The 20,692-nt window shown below is 48.7% G+C and overlaps 2 protein-coding genes across 6 annotated transcripts in view; both read left to right on the top strand.

The window, feature by feature from the left end:
* Positions 1–15,843, top strand: part of ryr1b (ryanodine receptor 1b (skeletal)) — a 61,511-nt gene extending 45,668 nt beyond the window's left edge. For 2 of the 4 annotated variants that reach the window (XM_084673486.1, XM_084673484.1), the window contains exons 81-106: positions 913–1,012; positions 1,316–1,395; positions 1,976–2,052; positions 2,299–2,372; positions 2,740–2,757; positions 4,827–4,907; positions 4,994–5,082; positions 5,349–5,477; positions 5,580–5,684; positions 8,186–8,267; positions 8,384–9,705; positions 9,797–9,888; positions 10,002–10,164; positions 10,369–10,455; positions 10,941–11,204; positions 11,382–11,512; positions 11,612–11,654; positions 11,805–11,938; positions 12,092–12,152; positions 12,264–12,410; positions 12,617–12,751; positions 12,862–13,018; positions 13,383–13,447; positions 13,552–13,652; positions 13,742–13,793; positions 13,967–15,843. In XM_084673486.1, coding sequence (XP_084529612.1) covers positions 913–1,012; positions 1,316–1,395; positions 1,976–2,052; positions 2,299–2,372; positions 2,740–2,757; positions 4,827–4,907; positions 4,994–5,082; positions 5,349–5,477; positions 5,580–5,684; positions 8,186–8,267; positions 8,384–9,705; positions 9,797–9,888; positions 10,002–10,164; positions 10,369–10,455; positions 10,941–11,204; positions 11,382–11,512; positions 11,612–11,654; positions 11,805–11,938; positions 12,092–12,152; positions 12,264–12,410; positions 12,617–12,751; positions 12,862–13,018; positions 13,383–13,447; positions 13,552–13,652; positions 13,742–13,793; positions 13,967–14,062 — 3,885 coding nt within the window. In that variant the 3' untranslated portion in view covers positions 14,063–15,843. The remainder of the gene's footprint in view (positions 1–912; positions 1,013–1,315; positions 1,396–1,975; positions 2,053–2,298; positions 2,373–2,739; positions 2,758–4,826; positions 4,908–4,993; positions 5,083–5,348; positions 5,478–5,579; positions 5,685–8,185; positions 8,268–8,383; positions 9,706–9,796; positions 9,889–10,001; positions 10,165–10,368; positions 10,456–10,940; positions 11,205–11,381; positions 11,513–11,611; positions 11,655–11,804; positions 11,939–12,091; positions 12,153–12,263; positions 12,411–12,616; positions 12,752–12,861; positions 13,019–13,382; positions 13,448–13,551; positions 13,653–13,741; positions 13,794–13,966) is intronic. The other 2 variants (XM_084673487.1, XM_084673485.1) reach the window with 1 other exon arrangement.
* A 1,058-nt stretch (positions 15,844–16,901) lies between these two features.
* On the top strand, positions 16,902–20,651 carry LOC146257743 (galectin-4-like). Of its 2 annotated transcripts, XM_084673489.1 has the most exons (12): positions 17,123–17,320; positions 18,098–18,302; positions 18,419–18,532; positions 18,654–18,695; positions 18,819–18,864; positions 19,114–19,208; positions 19,290–19,313; positions 19,399–19,434; positions 19,523–19,552; positions 19,652–19,740; positions 19,830–19,995; positions 20,324–20,651. In XM_084673489.1, the coding sequence occupies exons 1-12, from the start codon at positions 17,202–17,204 to the stop codon at positions 20,468–20,470; spliced, it is 1,113 nt and encodes a 370-aa protein (XP_084529615.1). In that variant the 5' UTR covers positions 17,123–17,201; the 3' UTR covers positions 20,471–20,651. The 2 variants fall into 2 exon arrangements, with proteins under 2 accessions (XP_084529616.1, XP_084529615.1); XM_084673490.1 differs by lacking the exons at positions 18,654–18,695; positions 18,819–18,864; positions 19,290–19,313 and adding an exon at positions 16,902–17,007 and having other exon boundaries at positions 17,232–17,320; positions 19,110–19,146; positions 19,406–19,434.
* The last annotated feature ends 41 nt before the right edge of the window (positions 20,652–20,692 follow it).

The raw sequence follows: 20,692 nt of genomic DNA, 5'->3' as shown, positions 1-20,692 counted from the left end.
CTTGCATAACACTGTAACTTTTGTCAACAGGAGCTGATTGCCATTTGCTGTGATACCGTTTCAGAGTTAGCCATGAGGCGTTAGCTAGGTTAAGAGTAGCACGCTTGTTCCGCTAAAGTGAATCAGTGAAGTGTTCGAAAAGAATATGCTTGCCCTTTCAAACTGCCCAGCCTGTTTGACTCTGCATAGATACGTGCAGAATGCTTCCCAGTTTAACCAGTCTAACAGACCACAGTCAGCCTTTCTTAAAGGAGCCCCTGCTGCTTGGAGCATGTGTCAGAGTAGGGCCACCAACCATAAGAAAGTGCAGCAGTCAGGCCCACGGTCGGACTGCAGGTGGAAGCGTGCTGTGATTCTACTACTACTTCATAATAGTTAGCAGGCAAACGCTGTTTGCCGTACTCAAACGTTTGCTGGTGCTGGGTAATGTGAACAGCTGAAATAATTGACTCCACTAATACACTTTCTGTCCCAAAGGAAGAGCATATATATATGTGGATGAATGGGTGTGCTTGTATTGGTGTTTATTGGACAATATATGTGTGCGTGTTAGCTTGCCGAACACTTTCACTCACAGCACAATAAAAAAAAAAAAAATTACACTCTGTTTATTTCAATCCATAGAAAATAGAATTTCACACCTTTTTAAACTTTTAAGCCTTTTGCCTTGCTCCATGGTAGCTTCATAGACCAGCTTAAATTAGTTGTGGTGGAAAATTTAAAAAGTGTGCGGTTGTGTGTGTGTACAGTGAGTGTGTGTGTGGTTGTGTGTGTACAGTGAGTCTGTGTGTGGTTGTGTGTGTGTGTGTACAGTGTGTGTACAGTGTGTGTGTGGTTGTGTGTGTACAGTGCGGGGGGCAGTGCAGAGCAGTGTGACAGGGCTACAGCCGCCCCTGTGTCTCCGTCCTGCAGGAGAAGGAGATGGAGAAGCAGAGGCTGCTGTACCAGCAGTCCCGTCTGCACAACAGAGGAGCAGCAGAGATGGTGCTGCAGATGATCAGTGCCTGCAAAGGTACTAGTGCTGGAAACACACACACACACACACAGATACACACACAAACATATACACACACAGATACACACACAGATACACACACAGATACACACACACAGATACACACACACACAGATACACACACAGATACACACACAAACAGATACACACACAGATACACACAAACAGATACACACACACACAGATACACACACAGATACACACACACACAGATACACACACAGATACACACGCACAGATACACACACAGACTCGCATTCACCATTTCACAGTGACATTCTGTGTGTGTTTCCTCCTCAGGTGAGACGGGAGTCATGGTTTCTTCCACTCTCAAGCTGGGGATCTCCATCCTCAATGGGGGCAACAGTGACGTACAGCAGGTGAGTGGAGCTGCCCCAGTCCACAGCCCTTAGCCCCAGACTAACCCTCACGTGCCCCAGTCCACAGCCCTTAGCCCCAGACTAACCCTCACGTGCCCCAGTCCACAGCCCTTAGCCCCAGACTAACCCTCACGTGCCCCAGTCCACAGCCCTTAGCCCCAGACTAACCCTCACGTGCCACAGCCCTTAGCCCCAGTCTAACCCTCACGTGCCCCAGTCCACAGCCCTTAGCCCCAGACTAGCCCTCACTTGCCCCAGTCCACAGCCCTTAGCCCCAGACTAACCCTCACGTGCCCCAGTCCACAGCCCTTAGCCCCAGACTAGCCCTCACTTGCCCCAGTCCACAGCCCTTAGCCCCAGACTAGCCCTCACTTGCCCCAGTCCACAGCCCTTAGCCCCAGACTAGCCCTCACTTGCCCCAGTCCACAGCCCTTAGCCTTAGACTAGCCCTCACTTGCCCCAGTTCCCTCAGATTCTCTCAAGTGTTTTTTTTGTTGTTTTACAGAGTTAAATTAGAGGGGTGACAGGGGAGCTGAAAGTGATTCCCTCCTAACATGGTGTCCTCTGTGTCTCTGTGCAGAGAATGCTGGACTACCTGAAGGACAAGAAGGATGTGGGCTTCTTCCTGAGCATGCAGGCTCTGATGCAGACCTGCAGGTCTGTCAATCATCCTGATGATCACCATAGTGATGATGATGATGATCATGATAATGTGGATGAAAACAAGTAATGGTAGTGACAGTCAGACATCTATGATGGCGACAACCACAATGATGACACTGTTTAAGGAGACTCCAGTTATCAAAACATCTTTTCTCTCAAATGGACTCAGTCCAACGCACACAGGCAGTCGGATGTTTGGTTTTGTCTGATGTCTGCTAATGACTGTGTGATGTTTGCCAGTGTTCTGGACCTGAACGCCTTTGAAAGACAGAATAAGGCTGAGGGACTTGGCATGGTTTCTGAAGAGGGATCAAGTGAGTATGGTTTCCCCATGTCCCTACAGCTCCAACAGTCATATCAGCAGATTCATATTGTCATAATGCACATGTGTTTTTTGATGTTCCGTATGATGAGTGTGTGTGTGTGTGGGGGGGGGGGGTTGTTTGTTGGTGTGTTTACATTACAAAGAGCAGTTTGAGATTCATAAAGCTGTTTTATTATATGAATCAAAGTTGTGACTGATTCTTACTTTTTGCTCCTCTGACAAACGTTGGGATTGCTGTCCTGGACTTACCGCATCCTTCTTTCTCTCCCTCGCTCCCACCACCCACAACACCGCTCGGCCCCCCCCCTTTTTGTGCCTCTCCCCCTCCCACTGATTGGTTCTCCCTTGGTTCTCAGATATGAAGCTAGAGCGTGGTAAATACAAAACTTTGGGTTTCTCTGTCTCTCTTCCTCTCTTTTCTCCCCTCTGTCTTCTCTCTCTTCCCGCTCCTCTTCACCGGACCAGTCTTTTATGTGCATTTCATTTCGCACTCAAGGAATCGATCAAGAGAACTTTACAGTCACAAATTACATGAGTTTTTGATGACTTGATGGCAAACATAAGCATCATTTATTTGTCCATTAATGACACCAACAATGATTGTAAAGTTTTTGTCCTTGAGTGCTTCGATCACAGATCTACTGTAACCCCCTTAACTCATACACGGATCACCAGGAAGCAGGAAGTAGTCTGACTCCTCCCTTTCCTGATCAGTGTTCTCCAGGAGGAAACAGAGAGCTGTAGCGACCATGGGTTCTAGAAGTCCCTGAAATGATTTGCATCCTCAGAAAGAACTCTTCAAACCTCAGGTTCTATACAGCGATATGTTCCATTAGAACACCCTCTTCAGCAGAGACCACAACCCCGACAGAGATAGCGTCAGACAGTCAGCTCTAGACCAGGAAAACAGCCACCGCTCACTGACATTCCCCTCAAACTCTTTCCTAATCATTGAATTCCCCTCTTCATCTCTTGTTAGTGGACTACAGTGTTACATGTAACCAAAGGATGCTCTTGACAATCAAGATTGACACGGTTTGATTGTAAATGCATATTTAAAATGTGGTTGTGCCATAACAAAAGAGCTGACAGGACACAACTCCTTGATCTTGGAGCGACGTGGCCCACTGCTTCGTTTTTGTAACTGTTGATTTGATTGGCCGAGAGCATCTGGAGGTGGTTTTATTGATTTAAAATGTTATCACGTTTTTAGATGTTACGTGGTAAGACTGACATTTTAATAAATTAATGCACTGTTATAACTAATATTTCTTCTGTTTCTGTCACCATGTACTTTACCAGTGTCTAACATGGTTTATTTCCCATAAAACTCTGTGTCTACATGGTACCCAGAGTATTTCACCTGCTACTAACGCACTATCATTCAAAATGTATGCCTGCTAACAAACAAAATCACCAATAACCATTCTCATCCCCATTGGATTGTTGTCCCCACATCAATAACCATAGAATTCTTAACTTCCAATCCTCTCTCTCCTGCCGCTCCACACTGCCAGGCCTGGGTCCTGGACCCAGGGCCTCCACCCTGTCCGCCCCCTGACCTGGCCCCCTCACCCCCACACACTGTCCTGTTGTGTTCCCCGCTCCCCCTAAATGTGGTTCTCTTGTCCTCTCCACACCCTCCGTCGCCCCCCTACACCCACACACATACCGGAGTTCAGTAGATCTGTCCAGCATGACAGTGTCTTTGTGTCATGGCGTCTTCGTCTCTCTCCGTGCTGTCACGCGCAGTACGTCCTTTCTCTGTGTCTGTCCATCCCCATTATAGACAAGTGTGCGTTCTCTTTACCTGTGATTTCTCTGTGCAGCAGGCTATCTGTGGCCAGCTGAGGCTCTGTCCAGTGATTCATATACCATGTGACAGTATTACTGTATTTCAGTCTGTTTCGTCCATGAGTCTCTAACTTGTCTGTTTGAGAGTGGTGAGTTGGCTCTTTTGGTGAGTTGAGAGCCGGTGTTTAAAAGACCGAGAGAGAGGGCCGAGCCACAGCTGCTCCGGCCAGTCGGCACTAAAGGTCTGCCGTCCGTTTCCCGGGGAGCAGACAAACGGCTGTGCTTTCCGAGGTCTTTGTGGTTCCTACTAATGCTAATGAGTGAAGAGGTGATGTGTGTGTCGTGCTGATTCACACGTGTGTCGTCTGATTCACGCTTCTGTGCCGTGGCACAGATATGCACCCCCCCCCACACACACACACACACACACATGTATTTATCACACACACACACATTTATCACACACACAAGCCATTCACTACCAAGGTCATTCGTCATTAACCTGACTTAATCCATCACTCTTAAACTTTCCTCATTCACTGCCAAACACACATGTAAAGACATGTAGCAACATTCACTCATCCCTTACATAAGGCTCCTGGAGTCAACTCTCTCTGCATCCTGTTCTGACCTATGACCCTCTATTCAGATGAGAAGGTGATGGCGGATGATGAGTTCACCTGCGACCTGTTCCGCTTCCTCCAGCTGCTTTGTGAGGGCCACAACAACGGTGAGTTAGCGTCCGTCCTCGAAAAGTGAAGACAGCGCCGACGCGCCGCTCGGTCCTCTAAACACTCTGGTTCCGTTTGTCTGTAGACTTCCAGAACTATCTTCGTACCCAGACCGGCAGTACCACCACCATCAACATCATCATCTGCACTGTGGACTATCTGCTCCGGCTACAGGTCAGCCTGTCTGTCTGTCTGCATCTCTCTAACTCTCTCTCTCTAACTGTCTCTCTCTCACACTCTCTCTTTCTGTCTCTGTCTCACTCTCTCTAACTGTCTCTCTCTTACACTCTCTCTTTCTGTCTCTGTCTCTCTCTCTCCTTTTCACACTCCTATTTCTCTATCAAATGTTCTCTCTCTACAAATTTCAAACAATGGATCAATAGGCATCTGTCTCACCCATCCGTGACAACTTCTTTATGATCCCGTCGGTGGCTCTGTAGGAGTCGATCAGTGACTTCTACTGGTACTACTCTGGGAAGGACATCATTGATGCTCCAGGCAAGAGGAACTTCTCCAAGGCCATGACGGTAGCCAAGCAGGTCTTCAACAGCTTGACTGAATACATCCAGGTGAGAACACCCTGCTCTCTCACAGCTTCACTGGGTCTATGTACACATGATGTCAAATACCATTTGCCTATAACACACACTATCTCTCTCTTTCTTTTACAGGGTCCATGCACAGGGAACCAGCAGTCCCTGGCCCACAGCAGGTTGTGGGATGCAGTGGTGGGATTCCTGCATGTCTTTGCTCACATGATGATGAAGCTGGCTCAGGTATGAACGCAGACACACATCCCCAAATACAGACTCGATTCAAAGTTTCAAAAGTGACATTTCATCACCAGATGACACAGATTGACCACAGTCATGTTTGTCTCGTGTTGTTGCAAAGTCATTGGAAATATCATTGCAATAAGTAAACGTGTCTCACTGAAAAGTGAACACGTCGTCACTTCTACGTCTAATTTTCTGAACTGTTTTCCTCATGATCCATGCAGCGTAAAGTATGTATTTATTTGATTTCTTTTTATTGTATTTTTCTTGGGCTGGTTCCCTTCCGTTTCCTTGTGGTGGCTGCTCTTAGACAGCTTGTTTCAGCCTCTTCCCCTATAGACAGGGCACAAACACAGGAGCTACTTCAGACCTGCTGGTCTGCTGTCATGTGCTACACCAGACTCTGCTCTACACTCATGCTTCGTGTCATATGACCTTACCAGATGGTTATGTTGTTCAAGGCTATGTTTACCCGATCTCGGACGTAGAAACAATGATTCAGGAAACCATGGGCCAAGGGTTGGTGTTTACAGACCAAACAGTGAGAGAACAAGGGCACCTACCACAATATGAACAGGATTTCATCTGATCCTTCTTCCACCTTAAAATGGTTGGATTCTTGTGACATCTGCTCCTATATCCCAAAATACAACTTACTACTTCACTTTCTTGAACATTAGGTACTGACACTGTGTTTAATCTGGTTTTATCCATGTTAGAGATGTGCTAGGTGTGTGCTACTATACTATATCTAACATCCCACCCTAAATCCTTAGTGTGCTACGGTTGGTGTGACTAACCCTGTTTGACTAACACTCACATCCTGTCTCTATGTACACCTCATTTTTGTATTAATGTTGAAGATCTCTCCCCAAAACAAGACTGGTTGATATAGGAATGTAGGTTTCCATATACATGACTTGAACTGTGGTTTGACAGAAAGCAAGAGGTGCTCCAAACCATAAGCCTCTCGATGATACTGTTGCTGCCGTACATTTGTGATGTTTACAACCTAAGGGGAGAGATTATTCAACAGCAAAAATGAATCAAAAATGTTGATGGATAACATTTTTATTCTGATGTATAACCCTGTCAGATGCACCCCGACCCTGGACAACGAACGAGCGTAAGAATCAGTGTGTCTTTCTCCCGTGCCATCCCACCCGCAGACCGCTCACCTGACCGCTCACCTGACCGCTCACCTGACCGCTCACCTGACCGCTCACCTGACCGCTCACCTGCTTCATATGGCCTGCGCCTCTCATGCACTCACCTGCGTCGCGCTCGTGTCATTATGAGGACTTCCCAGTCGTCCGGGGAACGGCAAACCTCAAGCCAGCTCGAGGGCTCTGAGCTCTGTAGGCGCTAGACCAGGGGTGGACAACCCTGGTCCTCGAGAGCCACTGTCCTAGATGTTTCCCTGCTCCTGCACACCTGTTTCAAATGAATGGGTTGTTTTCAAGCTCTGTGGAAGCCGGGTAATGCCCATTTATTTGAATCAGGTGTGCTGGAGCAGGGAAACATCTAGAACATGCAGGACAGGGGCTCTCGAGGACCAGGACTTGCCACCGCTGGTGGAGACTGTCACAGCTCCACAATGCTTTCACTGACATCAGCTGCTCATGTGTTTGGAATCCTGCTCATTCACATCTCAGTCCCCTCCCACTCTGGTCAGTCTGCAGCGATAACAGTTTTCACTATATATCAGAAATCAGACGGGCTAGATATCAGTTTGACCTATAGAGCGATGTAGTTCAGTTCTATCATAGCCCTGTTTGGGGTTGAACACGTTTCCATGGGAGACAAGTGTGTTTATTTGACCTTTATTTATCCAGGTAGAATCAATTGAGAACCAATTCTCATTTACAATGATGACCTGTGTGTGGTTCTCACCTGGAGGAAGAGGGTGTGGCTTGTAACTGGAAGATAGGATGGGCGGTCCTGATTGGGTCGGTCTTGATTGGGCGGTCCTGATCACTTCTATTGAATGGCAGGCTCCCCTCTCTCATCTCCATAGCCACCACCATCTGTCAGCCTGTCTGCCTGCCTTATCTGTTCCTCTGTCTGTCTATGATGCAAATGATAACTTATGGAATGGTAAAAATACCCATTTGTTGTTTGGAAATGCAAACCCAGGATCATTTTTGGAGTAGAACCCACTCAGAGGTAAGGTGATCTCACCTTCTGCCTCTTGTCATTTCATCACTCTGTGCCAACGCACATTTCCCAACTTTTATACTGTGTCCAGTACATGAACAGGTCCCCTTCTGTGTATCACTCAGTTAGTGATCAGTTTGTCTAAATTAGCGGTTTCAGCAAATCTAGCATTTAGTCTCGTCAGTGACAGCGATGACACAAAAAAACACTTGCTGTTGTTTCTACCTTGAGCTGTTTGTCACCTGATGACAGTGCTCTTAACTGCTTCATAACAGCTGTTGAAATCATTCTTCCTTTTTCTCTGTGTGTGTGTGTGTGTGTGTGTGTTATGGCTTGTGTTGCAGGACTCGAGTCAGATTGGGTTGTTGAAGGAGCTGCTGGATCTCCAGAAGGACATGGTGGTCATGCTGCTGTCTCTCCTCGAGGGTAAGGCCAACCTCTCCCTCCTCCTTGCTGTGGAAACTTCCGTCCTACTCTTCCCCAGAACTGAGGTCCGGCCCAAGACGTTAATACTCTCCCATCTCTTTGATTCCCGTTGCCAGGCAACATTGTGAACGGCACCATCGCCAGGCAGATGGTGGACATGCTGGTGGAGTCCTCCAGCAACGTGGAGATGATCCTCAAGTTCTTCGACATGTTCCTCAAGCTGAAGGACATCGTGGCGTCGGACGCCTTCCGCGACTATGTGACGGACCCCCGCGGGCTCATCTCCAAGAAGGACTTCTCCAAGGCCATGGACAGCCAGAAGCAGTACTCCCCCTCGGAGATCCAGTTCCTGCTCTCCTGCTCCGAGGCCGACGAGAACGAGATGATCAACTTCGAGGAGTTCGCCGACCGCTTCCAGGAACCCGCCAAGGACATTGGCTTCAACATTGCCGTGCTGCTTACCAACCTGTCCGAGCACGTCCCCCACGACACGCGTCTACAGAACTTCCTGGAGCAGGCCGAGTGCGTGCTCATCTACTTCCGCCCCTTCCTGGGCCGTATCGAGATCATGGGCGCCAGCAGGAAGATCGAACGCATCTACTTTGAGATCAGCGAGGCCAACCGGAACCAGTGGGAGATGCCCCAGGTCCGTGAGTCCAAACGGCAGTTCATCTTCGACGTGGTCAACGACGGGGCGGAGAGCGAGAAGATGGAGCTCTTTGTGAACTTCTGCGAGGACACCATCTTTGAGATGAACATCGCCTCGCAGATCTCCGAGCAGGAGGAAGGGACGGGGGAGGAGGAGGACGAGGAGGAGGAGGAGGAAGGCGGAGGGAGCGGCGGAGGGAACGGCGGGGACGGCGGCGAGGGCGACGACGCCAACGGCGAGGAGACGCCCCCGGAATCCAGCTCGGCGTTCGCCGACTTCCTGAAGAGCGTGGTGAACTTCTTCAACATGTTCACCTTCCGGAACTTGCGGCGCCGTTACCGCAAGCTGAGGAAGATGACGCTGAAGGACATGGTGGTGGGCCTGGTCACCTTCGTCTACACCGTCCTGATGGGCATCATGGTCTTCATCTACAGCGTGTGCAAGGGCTTCTTCGTGCTCATATGGAACACGCTGTTCGGAGGGGGCCTGGTGGAGGGGGCCAAGAAGATCACGGTGACGGAGCTCCTGGCCGACATGCCGGACCCCACGCAGGACGAGGTTCACGGGGATCTGCCACCCGAACCGGGGATCCGAGAGATCGAAGAGGCCGACGGAACCGCGGATCACCTGGACTCGGGCGGAGGCGAGGAAGAGGAGGAGGACAGCGAGGAGAAGGAGGGAGGAAGAATGCCCGGCTTCGACCACCCCGGAGGGCTTGGAGACTTTGGGGAGACTTCCACGGTGGAGCCCCCGACCCCGGAGGGCACCCCCCTGCTGAAAAGGAAACTGGTGAGGCGACTTTGGAAACGTTTTCCTCTGCAGAGCGAAGCACTGGCGTGTGTGTGTGTTTGTGTCGGATGCTCATGTTGTGTTCTTGTAGCTGGAAGCTGCCGCTGGAGAAAGTGGCGCGGGAGAGGGTGAGGTAGAACCTGAACCAGAAGAGGAGGTGCCTCCAGAGCCTGAGAAAGCAGAGTGAGTATTCTCTTCATCTTGATCTTCTCTCTCACTCTTGTGCCATTCTCTGTACTTTCTGGGGGAATAAACATCCTGACAGGCCACCCTCTCGTGCCTCTTTTCTCCCTCAGCACCGAGAACGGAGAGAAGGCAGAGAAGGAGCCAGAAGCAGAGGTCAAAGAGGAGGAACCTGAGGTGAAGGAGAAGGTGAAGCCCAAGACCAAGAAAGACAAGAAATCAGAAGAGGGCTTTGAGCTGTGGAACGAGCTGGAGATCCAGAGGATCAAATTCATGGTAAATAATCTCTTCCTGGTGGCTTCCTGGTGTTTTCCTATTGGATGAGTGGCTTCCTGGTGTTTTCTTATTGGATGAGAACTGTTAGTAGCATATAAACATGTAAACATAAACAACTATCTCCCGTCATTGAAATGAGCCCCTGCGTGCGGAATGCATTTGATTGGGTTTAACAAGATGGTATACCTCTCTCTTGTCTCATAGAACTACCTGTCTCGTAACTTCTACAACCTTCGCTTCCTGGCTCTGTTCATCGCCTTCGCACTCAACTTCATCCTGCTCTTCTACAAGGTCAGTCCTGGAGACTTCTCCCCTGGTTTGTTTTACTGTCAAGTTAAGATGGTGCTCAATCAAACTGGCATGGCACAGTATAGACATTCACTGTCCTTTTAATGCCATCAAATATGGGTGCCTCTCTTTCCCCGCTCTCTCTCTCTCTCTCTCTCCGCCTTTCTCTCTCCCTCTCTCCCTCTCTTCTTTCCCTTTCTCTCTCCCTCTGTCTCTCTCCCTCTGTCTCTCTCTCCTTCTCCATCCCTTTCTCTCCCTCTCTCTCCCTCTCCATCTCTCTCCCTCTGTCCCCCTCTCTCTCTCTCTCCCTCTGTCTCCCTCTCTCCCTCTCTATCCCTCTCTCTCTCACCCTCTGTCTCTGTCTCTGTCTCTCTCCCTCTCTCCCTCTGTCTATCTCTCTCTCTCCCCCTCTCCCTCTCTCCCTCCCTCTCTCCCTGTCTCTCCCTCTCTCTCCCTCTGTCTCTCTGTCTCTCTCTCGATGTCTCCAGGTGTCTGACAGCCCCAGAGGTGAGGAGGACTATGAGGGCTCTTCCATGTTCGAGGGGTCGGGTCTGTTTGAAGGAGGGTCTGGGGGCGGAGACGATGACGGGGGTTCTGGAATGGAGGAAGAGGGTGAGGAGGAGGAGGAGGAGGGGCCAGTCTACTTCTTCCTGGAGGAAAGAACAGGCTACATGCAGCCCACCATGTCCTTCCTGTCTATCTTCCACACCGTCATCGCCTTCCTCTGCATCATTGGCTACAACTGTCTCAAGGTTCGCACGCTTTTTCTCGTATCTGAAATCAGATGCTTCTGATGCTAACCTTAACCGAACCAATGTGCTCGTTCTAAAACCCCGAATGTGCTCTTAACCCCACCTAACGCTAACCGTCCCAAAACCTTAAATGTGATCTTAACCCCGCCCTCACGGGGTTTGCGTCTGTTCTCTTAGGTGCCTCTCGTCATCTTCAAGAGGGAGAAGGAGCTGGCCAGGAAGCTGGAGTTTGATGGTCTGTACGTGACGGAGCAGCCCGAGGACGACGACATCAAGGGCCAGTGGGACCGACTGGTTCTCAACACCCCGTAAGACTCTCATCTCTCGGAACGGAGGAGGTTGTGGAACAGTTTGCCTGTAACTAAGCGTACTGGCATTCTAACCCTGGTGTTTTTCATTTCTTATAGGTCATTCCCCAACAATTACTGGGACAAGTTTGTAAAAAGAAAGGTAGGTAGGCTTGAACAGTGTTCAGTGCTTAGTTTACTTATCGTGCAATGCCAGGGCAATGCGAAGACTCTTCTTTATTGGACAACAAAGACATGTATCAGTCTTATGTGATGAATGTACATGTTTGTGTGTGTGTGTGTGTGTGCGTAGGTTTTGGAAAAGTACGGCGACATCTACGGCAGAGAGAGGATCGCTGAGCTGCTGGGTATGGACCTGGCCTCGCTGGACGTCAGCGCCATGACTCACGAGAAGAAGCACGAGCCCGACAGCTCCATGTTCAGCTGGTACACACACTGGACACACACACTGGACACACACACTCCCCTCCGCTCTAGTCCTCCTTAGAGTCGCCGTTATTATGATGTGGGGTACGTGTTCAGTATGGACCGTTTCTTACAATGCAAGACAAACATTGTTGTTTTTTTTTTCCTCTTTAGGGTTACGTCCATTGACATCAAATACCAGATCTGGAAGTTTGGTGTTATTTTCACAGACAATGTGAGTTGAGGGATGTGTGACTTAGTCTGGCCAGTGACTTCGGCCGCTGTGTTGTCAGTGTTTGATTGGACAGGCGACAGGAAGTGACCTCGGCCTCTCTGTGTTTTCCAGACGTTCCTGTACCTGGTGTGGTATACAGTCATGTCCGTCCTGGGACACTACAACAACTTCTTCTTCGCCGCCCACCTGCTGGACATCGCCATGGGCGTCAAGACCCTGCGCACCATCCTGTCCTCTGTCACCCACAACGGCAAACAGGTACCCGCCCACCTCTCCGCCCACACGCCAACAGGCACGGACCTCAGCCATGACAGGAACGGCTGCGTACCCAAAGCTTCCACCATGTTTCTCACGGGAATTGAATACAATTTTTTTTTTTTTAAGAATATTCACCAGAATGTGAAGTAAGAGTCAGATATTGTGTGATACCAAATGGTGCCCCTGGCCTCTTTCCTCTGTGTCAGTTGATGATGACTGTGGGCCTGCTGGCCGTGGTGGTCTACCTGTACACCGTGGTGGCCTTCAACTTCTTCCGGAAGTTCTACAACATGAGCGAGGACGAGGACGAGCCGGACATGAAGTGCGACGACATGATGACGGTGAGCGGAGGACGGGAACTTGACCTTGTGTGTGTGTGTGTGTGTGGGCGAGGAAGTGTTGATTCCAACCTCTTGCCCCCCCCCCCCCCCCCTTCTGCTCTTTTCTCCAGTGTTACCTCTTCCACATGTACGTGGGCGTGCGTGCCGGCGGGGGGATAGGAGACGAGATCGAGGACCCGGCCGGAGACGAGTACGAGCTGTACCGCGTGGTCTTTGACATCACATTCTTCTTCTTCGTCATCGTCATCCTGCTGGCCATCATCCAGGGTGGGTCTGGTGTAGAGGGGGGGGGTCTGGTGTAGAGGGGGGGGGGTCTGGTGTAGAGGGGGGGGGGGGTCTGGTGTAGATGGGGGGGGTCTGGTGTAGAGGGGGGGGGTCTGGTGTACAGAGGGGGGGGGGTCTGGTGTAGAGGGGGGGGGGGGGGGTCTGGTGTAGAGGGGGGGGGGGTCTGGTGTACAGGGGGGGGTCAGGTGTACAGAGGGGGGGGGGTCTGGTGTACAGAGGGGGGGGGTCTGGTGTACAGAGGGGGGGGGTCTGGTGTACAGAGGGGTTGTGGACACGGTAAATAAAGCGTGTGCAGCCTAACCGGGAATGGTGTGTGTGTGTGTGTGTGTGTGTGTTCATTTGATAGGTTTGATCATTGATGCCTTTGGAGAGCTGAGAGACCAACAGGAGCAGGTCAGAGAGAACATGGAGGTAAGACCATCTGAGATACCCGTACCTTTCAAATGATCAGGTGACCGATTAGAGCTGCCCAAGGATGTCATATTCAACTGACCTTCCCCCCCCCCCCCCCCCAGACTCAGTGCTTCATTTGTGGAATCGGAAGCGACTATTTTGATTCAACTCCGCACGGCTTTGAGACACACACCTTGGAGGAGCATAACTTAGCCAACTACATGTGAGTATTTCTTACAATATAGCTGCGTGTGTATGTGTATGTGTATGTATGTCTGTAGCTAATGTTACCCTTGCTCCTTTTTCCGGCAGGTTCTTCCTGATGTATCTAATCAACAAAGATGAAACGGAACACACCGGACAGGTAAATGTCCAACTTCTTACTTTTTAGGTCCTTTTTTGGTTCTCTGTTGAAAACCTGTTTTATTCTTGTCTCTGTTATCCTGTCACTTTTATATGGTTTTACATGCCATCTTTGGACAATTTCAGTATCTTCTTTCTTTTCCCTCTTTCTCCCTTCTTTGCTCCCTCCGCCAGGAGTCGTACGTGTGGAAGATGTACTCGGAGCGATGTTGGGACTTCTTCCCGGCTGGAGACTGTTTCAGGAAGCAGTATGAGGATCAGCTGAGCTAGTGTCCTGCTCTGAGCTGTGTGTGTGTGTGGGGGGGGGGGGAGAGCTGAGAGACAGAGAGAGAGGAGGTGGATTTAAGATGGGTTCATCTGTTGGGTGTAAACACACTTGGGTTGTAGGCCAAACATTTCCCTGTGATCTCTCTCCCCGTGACAGCGTACACACTTTAAGCAGACACTATCGTACTCCAGGAAACAGTATTTGAATTGATTTGACCTTTGTGGGGAAACTGATGAGATAATTGAGTTTTAGAGAGAGGAAGAATCTTGAGGCATTTTAAGGGTGTAAATACACTACCTGGTCTTTTTCTGTGTGAAAACATTGCTTCTCTTGACGAACATCCTGAGGGAACCTAGGCATGGACTTGACTCCAAGTGCACACAAACACACCAGGCACACACATTATGCAGAATACGAGCGCACACACACACAACGCTGCCTTTTTCTGTCTGTTGCTGCACATGTTATAGTGCCTCCCAAAAAGAAACACGCTTTGCTTCACGAAAACGTTTTATATAGTGATGGTTTAGCGTCACCACGCTTGTTAAAATTAGTACTAGAATGAATACAGTTTAGCCTACTTACGCTAATGCCTTTTTTGAGTTGTCTATGTACTTACCTCTGTGATGTTCGAAGTAATAGTGCTGTCCTTTTTTTTGGCTTTTTAAGAAGTGCTTTTAAATGTGGGTGGATTCCAATCCCTGCAGTGCCTCTTCTGTCCCCTAGGGCGCAGTCAAACACTCAAGGCCTCTCTCTCTCCTCTTCTCTCTCTGGCTCTCTGACCATGTTCCAGTGATGGAACCATTATCGGAACCTTGCGTGCTCTTGCTTACACGATCTAAGGGACAGGTTCTATGTCTTTCTATGATCGGATGTTGTGACAAACCAGTTTGCACTCTGAAGTCTTACAATGCATGCGGTCCTTGGTGAAGCTGTGCGTTTTGCGTTTCCGGCGTCAAAGTGACACACACTAAAGGATGGCAGGATTATTTATTGTTATTGATCCACTCCTCCTTCTGAAGAGAATTCTTATAGGTCCGTTTGTACTGATACCTGACGCACAGATATGTTTTTATCAGTGTGTTGATATAAGTTATGAATGTATGTAATGTATGCAGTGTGGCCGATGTGTCACCTTTACACCTCGATAAGGACTAGGCTACAATACTTGGATGCCGGTTGAAGAAGTGATGTATTCTAACACCATATATATACTTCATTGTTTCTTTAGAGCTTTGAAAAACTGAAACAGTTTAAGCTGCTTTGGTCAAAGTCAATATTGTATGTGTAACTTTTATTAAATTTTTTGGGGGGACAATGAGAATGGAATTAACACAAAGACAATGACCGGTTTGCAGTCAGAACGGTTAAGACTCGCTTTTGTGGTTTATTTGTATTTTCTTCGCAGATTAGATTTTTATGATAGTCGGTTTTAGGAACACTGCGCCTATTGTTTATTTTTATCAGTCAAGCAAGTCATTTGTGATGTGTTGATCTCAGTTCTGTACGACGTTACCATGGTTCCTGTGACACTCCCTTACTCACAAATACAGAACAGAAACACTCTCTCGGTTAGAGAGTTATGTCAGTCTGACTCCTTGTGTTTCAGAGGGATTTTGTGGCGCTTTGTTTGTTTGGTCCGGACTGTGCAACCACGAGTGTGTGTGATGTGCAGAAGGCTGTAGTCTGGAGATGAACAGAGATCACCTATTTAACCTGGCGGAGAGCCTGTGTGACTGAATCCTGTGTTTCAATACAGAATAAACAGATTATTTTAAGATGATTTGGCGACTTCATCCTTCTTTTGTTCATGTGTTTGTGTGTGGGGGCATTTGTACTACATTGTGTAAGCGTGTAGGAGTATCTTTCTTTGAAAAGGATAGGGTGTGCCCTCTCAGGACCCATGTCTAGTTAATCATTAGTGTAAAATAAAGAGTTTCACCCTGAAGGATTTCAATACGTTCAAGACAAAGTGAATGTATATTCAGTATTTCACCACCATTGGACCACACCAGAGAACACAAGCATAAGACCACAGGAACTAAAAGTAACTGGCGGCTGGGAACCACTTATCTCTTGACCTGACTATCTTATTCAAATACTACAACTACATCGTAAATACATCAAATGACCACGGTTACGCCTATGATTGCTTATGACGAGAGGTGTGTCCTTTGTTGACCACTTTACATGTGTCATATACTTTCAACACACTGCACACAGTAACAGATAAGGACTACATGTGTACCAAAGGAGTCCTGAGCAGTTTGCTTCTCGCAGACAGTCATGTCTGGTTCTGTACCTGAATCCAAACTCAGAGAAACCCCCACCCGGACACACAGTCACCTGTGGAATTGAATGAGATTCGCCGGTTCTGATCACATGCTGGACCCATGCACATCTGTCCCTGGGCTTGTGATTGGTTTAACCCCTCCATCCTCATGTTGTGATTGGTTTTAACCCCTCCATCCTCACGTTGTGATTGGTTTTAACCCCTCCATCCTCACATGATGATTGGTTTAACCCCTCCATCCTCATGTTGTGATTGGCTTAACCCCTCCATCCTCATGTTGTGATTGGCTTAACCCCTCCATCCTCATGTTGTGATTGGTTTTAACCCCTCCATCCTCACGTTGTGATTGGTTTAACCCCTCCTCCATCCTCATGTTGTGATTGCCTTAACCCCTCCATCCTCATGGCCGTGTGGCGCCACTTGCAGACTTGCAGGTCTCTCGCTCCCTGCCTCTCCCTTTCCTCCCTCCCCCTCACCCCGCCCCCGCACTAAGGCAGCTGCCCCTCCCTCGGCTCTGTACTGTATAAGAGGAGCCTCCCTGCTCTAGGAGCTTCCTGGTCCCAGTACCTCCTCCTCCGTCCTCCAGCTGCATCTCCGTCCGTCTCTGCCACCATGTTCGTCGCCCCTCCAGGCTACCAGCCTGTGTACAGCCCTGTGAGTAGCCCTGCTCCTGTGTGTGGTGTTGCTCTCCTGCTGTCTGACCAGACGGTTGGTCACATGACGCGTTTCATCAGCTCTTTGGAAGTCCAGGGAATGCGTTACACTAAGGGACATGCTGGCATCCAGGCACTTGAAATATTCATTAGCAGACATGAGGAAGGTATTTGGTGCCGTTCACAGATAACTGAATGGTGTGTGTGTGTGTGTGTGTGGTACAGAGCATCCCATACGTGGGACCTATCTATGGAGGTCTGAGAGCTGGGATGTCTATCTACATCCAGGGGTCTATTCCTCACCACATCACCAGGTGAGAACACACAGCCCGGATCAGACAACACTGCTGACCCGTGGGAAAATCCTTAAGGTTTTGTTCTAGCTAATCCCTAAACTGGATGGGAAAATTATACAACAGGTAAGATTTGAAAATAAAGATCAAATGAGACCTTGTGGAGGAGTGCCTGTGAGGAACTGAAGAGGTGTTTGAGACTGTGTGAGGTGAGTCAGACAACCCTGGTTTCATCCCTGAAATGGGAAAGTGAGGGTGGAGATTACCCAAAACACCTAACCCTAAAATACGAAGGCCACATGCAGTCAATTCTTTATTGAATGCAGCATTGCCCTCAAATGGGGAATAAAACGGACCTGGTGTTGCTTCAACCCTGTTTAGTACACAGAGGATAAGAGGCTGAGTAATTATCACATGGTGATTATCGTCCAGCATTGAAATAGCATTATTTTCCTCGAGCTGTCAATCCTGCATTTCAACTGAAGGTGTGACCTGGTCCTACTCTTGAAGGGCAGGGCAGGGTTGTGTAACTTTTCAAAGGAGACCATTAGCACTCAGGAACCTCTTTATCAGTAGCTTGTCCCTCTGTGTGTTCTGCGTTTTCAGGAACCATGATGGTTTGGTTGCCTAGCAAAGCTGCTGTATCAATGCCCTTCGACGTTCTGTACAAAACAAACATTTGACCAGATCTTAAATATCAAAGTTAGAAGTTGTAGGTAACTTATTCTTTCCCTGAAACCATGAACACTGAACCATAGTTCAACAATCTATAGCTTGCTCTGTGTCGTCACCCTACAGGTTCACGTTGAATCTACAGTGTGGGGAGTTTGAGGGAACTGACATTGCAGTCCACTTCAACCCACGATTTGACGGATGGGACAAGGTTGTTTTTAACAGCTTTCAAAATGGATCCTGGGGTTCGGAGCACAAGACCCATGACATGCCGTTCAGGAAGGGCGAGGCCTTCGAGATGGTCATCGTGGTCACTGTGGAGGGCTACCAGGTAAAGGATGGGGAATGTGTGTGTTTCCACATGCATTCCTGTGTACTAGGTGTGTTTTATTTTTGTTATTTGTTTTTTATTTGTCTTGGCACTAATATGTTGTTGTTGTGTTGCAGTTTAAAGTGAATGGGCGAGACTTCCACTCTTTTACCCATTGTATTCCTGTGGAGAGAGTTTGTGCCCTGTCTATCGCAGGCGACGTGGCCATTCAGACAATTAACATCATGGGGGTGAGTTGATAATGTAACGCTACATTGCAATCGCTAAGCAGCTAGCTTTGGGCGCCGGCGGCAAGGAAATTGAATCATCATGAATCATTAGGTGCTTTAATGGCTTTTGCTTTCATGCCAGGGTGCTAAAGGACAAATGAATAAATATCCAGGAGGGAGAGGAGTGAGTATGTTTAAAGAGAGAGAGAGAGACAGAGAGAGAGACGGGAAAGAAAAGATAAGATAGAGACACCAGAATATTTCAGTGTAATATCCACACCATTCTAACAGCACCTGTATTCCCCAGGGTGGAGGAGGCATGGGTGGATACCCAGCAGGGGGAATGGGTGGAGGCATGGTAGGTGACACAACTATGGAGCTAACTTTACCTAAGAACATGTTCTTTGTCTTGGTGCCACTGCTCACATGATTCGACATTCTTCTTTTATTGCTTTTTCAACAGGGTGGATACCCTAGTGGAATGGGGGTATGTTGGTTCTGTAGATGTATGTGTAAAAAAAGCAGCTTGCTTTTTCTTCCAGTGTGATGGATATTAAAAAGACATCCTAAAATCCCTCTCTCTCTTGTGGTCCTCCAGGGAGGATACCCAGCAGGAGGCATGGGCGGAGGCATGGGCGGAGGCATGGGCGGAGGCATGGGCGGAGGCATGGGAGGTGGTATGGGAGGAGGCATGGGGGTAAGCTCCTAGCACTGTTCTGTAGTTTCTCCCTACCCCATGTTGCGGTGATTGTGACCTGATGCTTGTGTTCTCCTACAGGGAGGCTATCCCGGGGATATGGGGGTAAGTTTATCGCCACCAAGTGTGAGTGTATGCATACTGTTTGTTTAATGGATGGAGTTTTGTAATGCCCTCTTGTTGTTATCAGGGAGGAGGTGGTGGCTATCCAGGACAGAACCTGCCGGTAAGAAACACTGTTGGACAAATGAATGAATGAATGAATGAGTGAATGAATGAGGCAATTGTATCCTGAAGTCTTTGTCTGGTTTCAGGTTATGGGTGGACAACCAAGGTACAACCCTGTGAGTAACTCTTCAAGAGAAAGTTTTCATATTCTGTTAAATGTGCGGCTCCAGTGGTGTTCAGGCTGTGAGTGAACTGACTGTTCTGCGTGTTGCCAGCCCATCCCTTACTGTGAAACCATCCCAGGAGGAATGTCCTCCAAGAGAACCATTGTGATCAGGGGCATGGTGCCCATCGGAGCTGACAGGTGTGTGTGTGTGTGTGTGTGTGAACAAGTGTGAGAAAGAGAGAAACAAACAAAAACAAACTGTCCTATGTATTTTGTGCGTGGTGCAGGTTCAGTGTTAACTTCAAGGTGTCCAGCTCCAGTGAAGTTGCCTTCCACATGAACCCCAGAGTTAGGGAGGGGCTGGTGATCAGAAACAGCATGATCGGGGGCAGCTGGGGGCAGGAGGAGAGAGAGCTCAGCCTCAACCCTTTCCTGGAGGGGCAGTATTTTGACGTAAGTCTGTCTGCCTGTCTCTCTGCCTGTCTGTCTTGTTTATGTCTGTCCTTCTGTCTGTCTACCTGTCTCTCTGCCTGTCTGTCTGTCCTTCTGCCTGTCTGTCTGTGTCTGCCTGTCTCTCTGCCTGTCTGTCTGTGTCTGCCTGTCTCTCTGCCTGTCTGTCTTGTCTATGTCTGTCCTTCTGTCTGTCTGCCTGCCTGTCTGTGTCCGTCTGTGTCTGTCCTTCTGCCTGTCTGTGTCTGTCTGTCTCTCTGCCTGCCTGTCTCTCTGCCTGCCTGTCTGTGTCTGTCTGTCTGTCTCTCACACGTCTTCCTGCCTTCCTCAGATGTCCATCCGCTGTGGTAACCAGAGGTATAAGGTGTTTGTGAATGGGCAGCACATGTGCGACTTCTTCCATCGCTACCAGGCCTTCAACCAGGTAGACATGCTGGAGATCAGTGGAGATGTCCAGATCTCCTACGTCCACTTCTAAAGCTGTGTCTCTGAACACCTGCTCATATAAGCCATAACTTAATCACTCAGCCTTCTGGAAAAATAATGTTTTTAGTGTATATCCTTGGTTTTCATCAGACTAGAAGTTTCTGTTGTATCAGTTTGAAAAACAGGCTTGTATGTTTCTTTAAGCGAACAGGATGAATAAACTGTGTCCTGGACGTCTGCATCTCTTCATGTGTCAGTTACACAAACAGAGCTC

Source organism: Hypomesus nipponensis, chromosome 15, assembly GCF_054491055.1.
Source record: "Hypomesus nipponensis isolate SF chromosome 15, ASM5449105v1, whole genome shotgun sequence".
NCBI lineage: Eukaryota > Metazoa > Chordata > Actinopteri > Osmeriformes > Osmeridae > Hypomesus > Hypomesus nipponensis.
The sequence above is the reverse complement of the archived record's forward strand: the minus strand, read 5'-3'. Positions and strand labels throughout refer to the sequence as shown.